This window comes from Sorghum bicolor, chromosome 4 (assembly GCF_000003195.3).
Source record: "Sorghum bicolor cultivar BTx623 chromosome 4, Sorghum_bicolor_NCBIv3, whole genome shotgun sequence".
In the NCBI taxonomy this organism is placed as follows: domain Eukaryota; kingdom Viridiplantae; phylum Streptophyta; class Magnoliopsida; order Poales; family Poaceae; genus Sorghum; species Sorghum bicolor.
The window spans coordinates 12,200,326-12,209,469 of record NC_012873.2 but is presented as its reverse complement, the minus strand read 5'-3'; the positions used below and the strand labels follow the sequence as shown (position 1 = coordinate 12,209,469).

At 44.4% G+C, this 9,144-nt stretch overlaps 1 protein-coding gene across 2 annotated transcripts; it reads right to left on the bottom strand.

Moving 5' to 3' along the window:
- Positions 1,103–7,589, bottom strand: LOC8059056 (uncharacterized protein At5g41620). 2 transcript variants are annotated; one of them, XM_002451856.2, is made up of 3 exons: positions 6,993–7,589; positions 4,773–4,898; positions 1,103–3,006 (listed from the first exon to the last, which is right to left on the bottom strand). In XM_002451856.2, exons 1-3 carry the CDS (start codon positions 7,494–7,496, stop codon positions 1,534–1,536), a joined length of 2,103 nt encoding a protein of 700 aa, XP_002451901.2. In that variant the 5' UTR covers positions 7,497–7,589; the 3' UTR covers positions 1,103–1,533. The 2 variants fall into 2 exon arrangements, with proteins under 2 accessions (XP_002451901.2, XP_021316172.1); XM_021460497.1 differs by having other exon boundaries at positions 4,773–4,892.

Below are 9,144 nucleotides of genomic sequence, written 5' to 3'. Positions count from 1 at the left end.
GCATCTTCTTTTTCGACGACTTCATCATATTTTCCTTTTTACTACGAGTTCTTAGGAATTCGTCGAGTTAAACTCGACGTGTTCTCGAGTTCCGCGTGAACACCTCTTGGCCGCGGCATCCGGGCGTATCGCTGTTGTCGGGACCAAAGTGTTCGAGTTACCACCTTTGTCGATTGTAAGGTCAAATCGGCTGGCACGCCCTAACGTTTGAATCGGGTATTAGCCTTTTGTGTTTGCAGATTCACTTTTACATCAACATCAGTGAGCAACAATATCTTGCTTCCGATACTTCATCCAATGCTAGCACTAGAGAGCTTTGGTGTTCTCTCTATCTCCACCATCGTGCCACTGTCTCAAGAGGAGAGGGAAGAGAGGAGAAAGAAGGTCGGACAACGGTGTGGTGCCTATATACAGGCAAGTCGCGCCACAAAGCCTGGTGTGACTTTATCATGTCATCCCGTTTGGTTTAACTTAGTCACGCCACGAGTTACAATGCTACTTCTCCTTCACATCATATCCACATGGTCAGTTCAATCGACACATGTCACCCTGGAAGCTAGAGTCATGTCATAGCATGTAGAAGACGCATCATGCCGAAGGCGCAACCAAAAGAGTGTGTGGAAGCTTGAGTCGTGTCATAGCTTGTAGACTCAACCATCAGCCACATCATGCCGAAGGCGCAACCAAAAGAGCCGGTTGTTAAAAATTTAGTTGCGGACGTGTTATTATTAAAATGTAAGCCTTTGGGGGTTAATAGTATCTAATTTAGTTGCTCACTCCAACCCTAACAAGCTAAGTAGCTAACACCGTCCTCTCTGTCCTGCCTCTCCCCTCTTGCTCCCTCTCGTCCATGCTGAAGTCTGAGTTTCGTGTGTAAAGTGGTAACCCCATTGGCTGAGAGAAATTTGTAGAGCCTGGTTAAGTCCAAGGAAGACTTCACGTCCTCGCTCAGTCGCTCCTAATAAGCTGTAAAGTTTGCCGCCTAGATGCACCTGGCCTACCGACGGCGAGCCTGGGTAGCCAGGCAGGCTCCACCACTGTTAACCCTGAACAACTTTATTATATAAAAGGAAATGAAATAACAAAATTTGGAGGGGTCGCGGATATTGTACTGTCAACCACAAAAAATTTAAGGTGCCCATGCGCCATGTACCATGTTTGCTCATACAGACTCATAGAAACTATTGAGAAGTCTGAGAAGTTGGCTGTTCAAATGTAATACATCAAAATAGACTTCTAAGCAAAGTGTCAGAGAGATTAACAAGACACAAGGTGTCATAGCCAAAATCCTTCTGAGTTTTGAGCTATCAGCCTAAAGTGTGCTGGCATCTAACTAACAGCCTAATTGACATGGAAGGTGATTCACATATGGAACTAGGATTCATATATTCAGATAGTTCATAACCCATGTACATGGATACTGAACCAATTGACGCAGCCAAAGAAAATTCCATAGATACAAGTTAGCTATATTACACCTTTTATTTCTTCATGTGGGCCTCAAACAGTAAAACCCCAGAATCTGCAGCACTCTCACTTTCTCCTGCTGGTTGAGGAGCCACCTGCTGCCTTTAATCGGGCATGTCGCCCCTCTAGCCTTGCTTGAAGTAATTTTGCCTTCAGGGTGTTCTCCATCACACCTACCGGCTGTTCAGGTGGGCGTTCCGTTATCTCAGGGTCCAAAGATGTGGATTGGTATTTCAGTTGTCGTGTTGGGCTGCCAACATTACCCAAATCCCCTGAAGTAGTGCCTTCACAAAATAGACTTGTTCGCGAAAAATGATCAAAGGATTCCTGCCCCAGGAAATCAACATGATGCGCATTTGGGTTGTTCTTCATTGACCCATTGTTGGATCCTCGAATAATTTGGGTGTTTGTGCTTCCATTCTGCTCTTCTGCTGAAGTAATTCTGGCATTGCTTTGTGAGTTGATTTCTGGTACTTTACTGGCATGCTGCAGTTTGCTGCTACTGGGCCTTGCGATGCCTTTCTGTGAATAAACTGGCACACTGGACATGCGTGAACCTTCAGCAGCTATACCATGAGGATGCTCTGATCTTCTCTTATGCACATCCATGGCACCTGTGCCGCTTCTGCAAGATCCCATATGGCCATGCATGTTCAGTTCAAAGCAATTCAAATCACTAGCAATAGAGTCGTCGTCATCTTCAGCTAACTGAGGAGCACTGGTGGCTCCATTCAAATGGACAGACTCAAGGGATTGACGTCGCAATCTAGTACTATCATTCATATGTTTTTCATTATTCATAGAGCTACCTGCTTTTCTAGAAAGAAGAAAGGCCTGTATTTCACTGCTGAGCCTTTCCGTTATTGTGGTTTTATGAGCCAATTCCCCATTGACATCAGTATTTTGCATTTGCATTCGCTCATCAAGCCATACTTCTGAAATATGGAGCACTGAATTATCAAAGTTGAGCTCATAACTCTTGACATTTCTTTGCTTTACCACTCTGAGTTCCTCTTCATAGTTCCTGATGCCCATTGCGAACTGGTCACAAAGGTCTTCTAAGAGGCGATTTCCTTTCTTCTCCTTCTCAAGGTCCTTGACTGACTTGAGAAATGCTGACTTTATTTCAGACAACTCCATGCCTAACTTCCTGTGGAGGTCCTCAGAATGCCTCCTCAGACGTTTCTCATCCTCTAGCTCACCTTGCAGGGAATGCACAGCTGCATCAACCTTCACGTGGTCCTTGTTTTTTCTAGCAAGTTTGTTCTCGGAGAGTTGCCTCATTAGTGACGAAACTTCATGTCTGTACCTCCGTCTCTCTTGCATGAGTTCTTGAACATGTGTCTGAGCCTGCTGTAACTCCAGTTTCAATCCATTAACCACTGACAAGTTAGCAGTGTGCTGTTCTTCAAGGCTCCAAATTCGATTTAGAACCTTCAATAGTTCTGTTGATGTTTTAAGGCTATAGCCTTCCCCCATAGATCTACCCATGATACCCAAAGAACGAGTTGGACTTCTAGTTTGATTCACATTGGAATCCTGTAAAATAGAGACACAGAATTACATGTTTGAGGAATACGCTTCACTGTTCTAACTTTTTAAGCCAGAAAACATACCTTGGACTATAGGGAAAAAAAACACTATATAAGATAGCTATTTTGAACAAGGAAACTGCTACATTGAGATAACATTAATGGCATGTTCCTGGTAAAATGAATTTTCATATAATTCTAAAGGACCATGTCATCAGTGCAGCAACAACAACAAAGCCTTTTATCCTATGATGGTCAGTGCCTGGTGGTCGAATGTGGAAGCTTTGGTGGATGGACAGGCCAGATAAGGACTGAACTCTCTCATCATCTTAGGGGCTTCGACAATTTGGAATCATCACAAAGGATGTGTATTTTGATAGACAAGAGTAATAGCCGCTGTGCAGAAAACTCCTAACTCGGCCATCATCAACCCAGCCACCACGTCAACCGTTCAGGTGGCACAGGTGGACCTCGCCACCAGCATCACCGGGATGGCTACCAGGCCATCCTCTCCGCCTCACCGCTGCCAGAGTGCGCCACCCAGCCTGCGCAACCGCAATGAGGACGGCAGCCAGGCTTCTTTGGCATCTATGGTTCCTCTCCCGTGCCTTCCTCTCCTTGGCTCTGTGGCCACCGCCCACCGGCAGCAGTTCCACCTCATGGATCCAGGGGCTAGTGGCTCAGATCCATGCCTCTATGAGGCAAATCTGGCCGCTGACCCCTCCTTCGTCACAGCCATGGCGGCAGCTTGAGATCGCAACGGCGACCTAGTTCGATGGCCTGGCCGTGGCTGCATGGGAATAGAATGGATGGTGACTATGGCAGCTCAGGGCGCTGTGCCGGCAATTGTGGTGCTGTGGGCAGGCACGTGGCTGTTGTGGCCACATTGTTCGTGGAAAGATGCAAGCGCTGCATGTGCAGATGTTCGATGGTGTGCCTGCACCGGCAACAATGGCTGTGGCCACGCATGGGTGATGTGGTGGTGGTGAGCCGAGTCTTATGTCATGGCATGCCCAGGAGCTCAGCGGCTACTTGCAGTAGGGGATGGCTGGTGATTTAAGATTGTGGATGGTTCATCACTTGTGTGGTGCATCACCAGTAATCTTGGCTTGGACTATAGTGCTGGAGTCAGGGCTGCGTCAATATGGGGCTCATCAAAGCTCGGCAACAATGACATGCCATGGTCCCTCTCGGAGGATCGAGGATATCTATGTGGTGGCGAAGTTCGGGAGCTTCAGCTGAGGTTCGTGCAAAGTCAGAGCTGTTGTACGCTGTGACTAGCTCGGCAACAGTGACACTCGGTGGGCTGTTGGCGTGTGCTCCCTTCAGTGAGATACCTCAGGGGAGGGTCATTCCCCCAAGGGTCAAGTTTTTTTTATAAAAAAAAATGAATCAAGTCTTTCTTCTTGATTGAAAAGGCAGAGCTCCTGCCATTTTTTTTAAGAAGATATGTCTTTCATGGTGCTTCTTCTAGCTAATGCTCTGTTGCTTGATAGGGAGTTTTGTCGGCACTTGGCCAAGGCCAGGGGCATCTCCTTCCCCCTTGATGTCCAGAGGGTGGGTCTTAGGTGGCACCCGTGTCCAGGTCGAGGTTGCTTTTATTTTCCTAGCAGCACATTTATTTTCCAGTTTGCTTTTTCATGGGATGTGTGTGTTTGTTTTGGGGCTTTTGCCACTCCTTAATATTCCGCAACTCTCCTATGTGTTGAAGAAAAAAATTGGGGCCATGGCCAATTTCAATATAAAGTGCAACAAAATAATATATATACGTACCCCAACTGAGCTTGTATAACTTGCAGGAGAAAAAGGTTGTATTCTATGGCTTCTTTCTTGATTCAACTTATGATGTTTCATTGACGAGTCTGCAAGATGCCTACCGATGCCACCTGAACTCTGTGGCTAAAATTGAAAGAAAAACATCAGCAATGAAAGTATATATGAAAATAAATTTCAATCAGTACAGAAAATTAACTTTCAATCAATATGGAAAACAATGAAATTTAGCACACCAGTTTCATAAACAACGCACACATGTTTAAAATATTTGACTGTTTGTTTGCCCTGTGAAAACTGTAGTGTCATAGTGAGTTACTGTGAAAAGATATTTAAAATCTTTGACTCGTTAAAATTTAGTGTCAGTAACCATCTTTTCATGTTACAGGCTTAAAGCCTTCGTGTTTTGAAGCTTGATTGCAGGTACGGTGTTGCAATCATCCAACTCATCTCCCTACTGTTTTGCTATTACAATTATGCCTTTTCTTTTTTCCTTCACTCTATGCATACAGCGTTTCAACACCCTATCTGTAGGCAGGAATCAATGGTGCATAATTTGCATTAGATATCCTTGGCTGGTTCTATTACTTTGGATGTAACCTTAGTCTCCCAAACTGGCAGTGGCAAATTTCAGATTACCGACATTTGCAATGGCATGAAAGGAATTATTCCAGGAATATACCACCAGAGTTGGGAAACTATAGAATCTCATTGAGCCAAGGTTGAACAGAAATAGACTGAAGGGATCAATTCCAGGAAGCAATACTATCAGTTTTTCTCCTACTCCAAATATTGGGTTGGTGACTCCTAACTCCTCTTCTTTGTGGTGCTAAGAAGCATGACTAGCTGCAAGGGAGCTGACCAACTCAACAACTGTCTGAAGTGCCAATGGATTTTAAGAACATGGCATAACAATGGGAACACATCCGTAGATACTAATGGATTGACCACTAGAGCATGGTGAACTTTTTTTTTGGTGTGTATGTGTGTTGGGGGGGGGGGGGGAGGGAGGGGTTAAAATGAGCTGTTGAACTGTTCGGCTTTGTGGTTCATGTTTGATGTGCCAAGCTTTGTCATTTCTGCCATTCATCTAGACTGAAAGGTGTTTCTAAATGAATATTTTTCAGGAAAAAAACAAGTTTTTACTACTTTTAGGCATGAATGTGCCATTTCAATATTTTAGTTAACATGATCACATCATCAGCACAAAGAACATGTGTGATGCTATGACAAGTATCATTTTCGATGGATATGGTTTCAGATGAATTGGGACAGCGTTTATAGTTCTATGCTTGTGGAAAAATAAGACTGCAACAAGATTGTCATGCCCGTAATCCCATTACCTAGAAGTTGTACATATATCAAAAACGATGTATTATAACTACAGTTGAGCATTGCAAGTGTGTATTTTTCTTATTCCATTTCAGCCTCTAGTAATAGTAACACAAATGAGAAAAACAGATGCACTGTGAAATTCTTGCATGACATAATAATATATCATTATATAAAATATCATTGAGAGTAGAAAATGTCAAAGCTGCAATTTAATTGTCAAACTATCACTTGTAGTTAAAGCAAACATAAAATAATCACTTGTCAAAAAACCCTTTTGCATCATATTTCACTCACGAACAAATTTGGTTACATGGTCTCTAATGCGTACATTTTTTTTTTTGAGGGGCCAGTAGCCTCCACTGAGTACATCACTAGCACACTTTGAATCCTTCCCAATTTGTTAGTTTTGAGCCCCAGCATGCAATTATTTCTGTGAAACAATAGGAAAAATCGTACTGGCATTACACCTACTGAAGGTCCACAGTACTTTATTTAGACCTTGAGAAAACTGCATTGGGTGGTCAAAAGCAGTACCAGCAAGCAAATCAATGAACTGGGGCCAAAACCTGCGAGCCATGTAACGGACGGGACAATTCGACAGAACCATGTGCAGGAAGCAAGCAAGCGACGCATAATCAATAGTTATATGAACACCAGAAAATACCAGCACCAATAATAATCGACGTCTGTCTGTGAGTACAGGTACAGCGTTTTGGAATTTGATTAAAAAGAAAGAAAAGAATTATTTTGCGAGTTGGAATTTGATCGATTTGCGCTTTCAGAATTCAGAAGGACGGAACAAGGCACAGAACATCCGTAACAACCAATCCCGATTCTAATTCCTATGCCACGTGGGTGCAGGTTAGAGTGAACGGAACCCCTCACCTGATCCAGTTCTCCGCCGCCGCCGCCGCCGTGCTCCCAACCGGTGGCGACGCCCCTCCCGCCGCGCCGCCTGCTCCGGCGGACCTCCCGCGCGACGTCGTGGATTTCCCAGAGGCTGGCGCCGAGCTGGCGCGCCGAAGCCGACGCCGAGCTCCTCCTCGCCGCCGCGGCGGAAGCGGCCGCGAGCGCGGACGGCCCCTCCTCCCGGTCCCGGACTCCCTCCTCGTCCTCCATCTTCCACGACGGCGTCGGCGTGGCAGGCCCCGCCCGCCGACGGGCCCTCCCGAGGCGCAGCCGCAGCGGCACCTCTCGCTCCCGCCCCGCTCGGCTCGCCCTTCGGGAACCTTCGGGCCCCGTCTGCTGTTGCGCCTCGACTCTGGCCCCGGGACCGGGAGCCGGCTCCGCAGCGACAGCCTCCGCGCGCTCGGCCCCTCCTCGTGGCGGTGGCGCTGCGGGGGCGGACGGTTCCATGCCTATGTGCCTGCACCCGGGGCGGACAGACATGCACGCCGCCTAGAGCCTAGTAGTCCATGGTAGAGGGACGGGTCGAGGTGGCACGAGGGAGTGAGGGAACAGAGAGGAGTGGGCGGGTCTGCTTGTCGTTGAGCTGGAGAAGAAAGGTTTCCGCCGGGCAGTCAGAGTGCGTGGCGGGCCCCACTGGCCAGCATGTTGTGACTTGTGAGCGCCTTTTTTTTTTTTTGGGGTTTGTTTCGCTCCCTCGCGCCTTTTCTCCCGCGGTCCCGCCTCGTTTTGGGCCTTTTTACCTCCTCCTTTTTTTTTTCCTCTTCGAATTTCGCTCGCGAAACGGCGGACCTGAATCCACACTACAGCGACAGCAAACATAAAAGACGACGAACACTATGCGCTAGCTCATTGGTGTCCATGGCATAATATTGCATATCTTCGACCTTTTTTTGGGGTTAGGGATTTAGCTTTTTTATTAAAAAAAATGGCGAAACTAAGAATAACTATTGTTTATGGCTTCCATTTCTAGATCGAAACATCTTCAGTTTCATCACTTTTTTTTTTGCTTCTAGACCAAACCGTTTTCGTGCATGAGTGTTTTGTAAGGCTTTTTTCGAAAAACCACAAAAAATCATAGGTAAAGCCTATTTAGAACAACTACAAAGAGGACCTTCGATTATTCATTTCTCCATCATCATTCATCAATGATAATATCATGTTCCTCAGTCAGGATTTCATAGTTCAAAATTGCTACCGTTTCTTATAGAATTGATCTAAAATTCTAAATTCTCTCAAAATATTTATTTCATAATAGAAACACTTTGATCTAAATTCTTTCAAAATATTTATTTCATAATTAAAATTGCTTTTAAAACTGTTTAGCTGCTGAATGGGCAGGTTCCGACAAGAAGAACTAGAAATATTGTAAAAACATCTAAATATTCTTTGTCTTAGAGACTTAGATAGTTTAAAATGTTGAAAAGGTCTATACAAGAAATATTCGATTCTCGTAGAAAAGTTTCTAGATGTATTGTATTTGGCATCAATTCTACTAACTTCATTTAGAAATAGAACTAATTATCTCCTCTAGCGCATCTTTAATCTTAAGATGCATAGCAAATAGATCCCCTCTAGTCATAGTACAGGAGCTTCTTCCTCTATATTTCTATGGTAGAATAGTCATTTCGTCCCCAACCATCTTTTGAAGCTTACTCCATTCGTCCTGTAATATAGCGCATTGTAGCATTCAAAGATTATCTTCAAATTTAAGATATTCTAGAAGACAGAAAGTCATTTTGCACTAAAGATTTCCCATTTATTAATCTATTACTACTAATCGTATTGATGATAATGTCTTCTTAGGAAATAAAGTAAGCGCACATGCGTCTTTTGTGTTTTCTCTTAATCTATCATAGAATTCACTATATTACAGGACAAAGGAAGTATTTTGTTCTTCAACTATCAAGTGCTTGTTTCAGTTCTTAAAGTTTACTTTTTAATTTAATTAGGTCATAAACAATTAAAATGGTTGTTTCAATTGTCGAACTTTACTTTTAGATCTAGTTTCATCCATGGACTATTAAAAAGATAAAGTTCATAACAAGACCTACTTGGATACCACGGTGACCTGCCCTAACTTTAAAGACCTAATGAGGCATGGAAACATAGTGTGCCGCATAGGATAAGG

Excerpts from the sequence above, each read along its gene's own strand:
- LOC8059056 (XM_002451856.2), bottom strand. The coding sequence starts at position 7,496 with ATGTCTGTCCGCCCCGGGTGCAGGCACATAGGCATGGAACCGTCCGCC. Across the intron at positions 4,899-6,992 it reads GCGGCGGAGAACTGGATCAG|CCACAGAGTTCAGGTGGCAT; the intron begins GTGAGGGGTTCC and ends TTTCAATTTTAG. Across the intron at positions 3,007-4,772 it reads GTTATACAAGCTCAGTTGGG|GATTCCAATGTGAATCAAAC; the intron begins GTACGTATATAT and ends TCTATTTTACAG.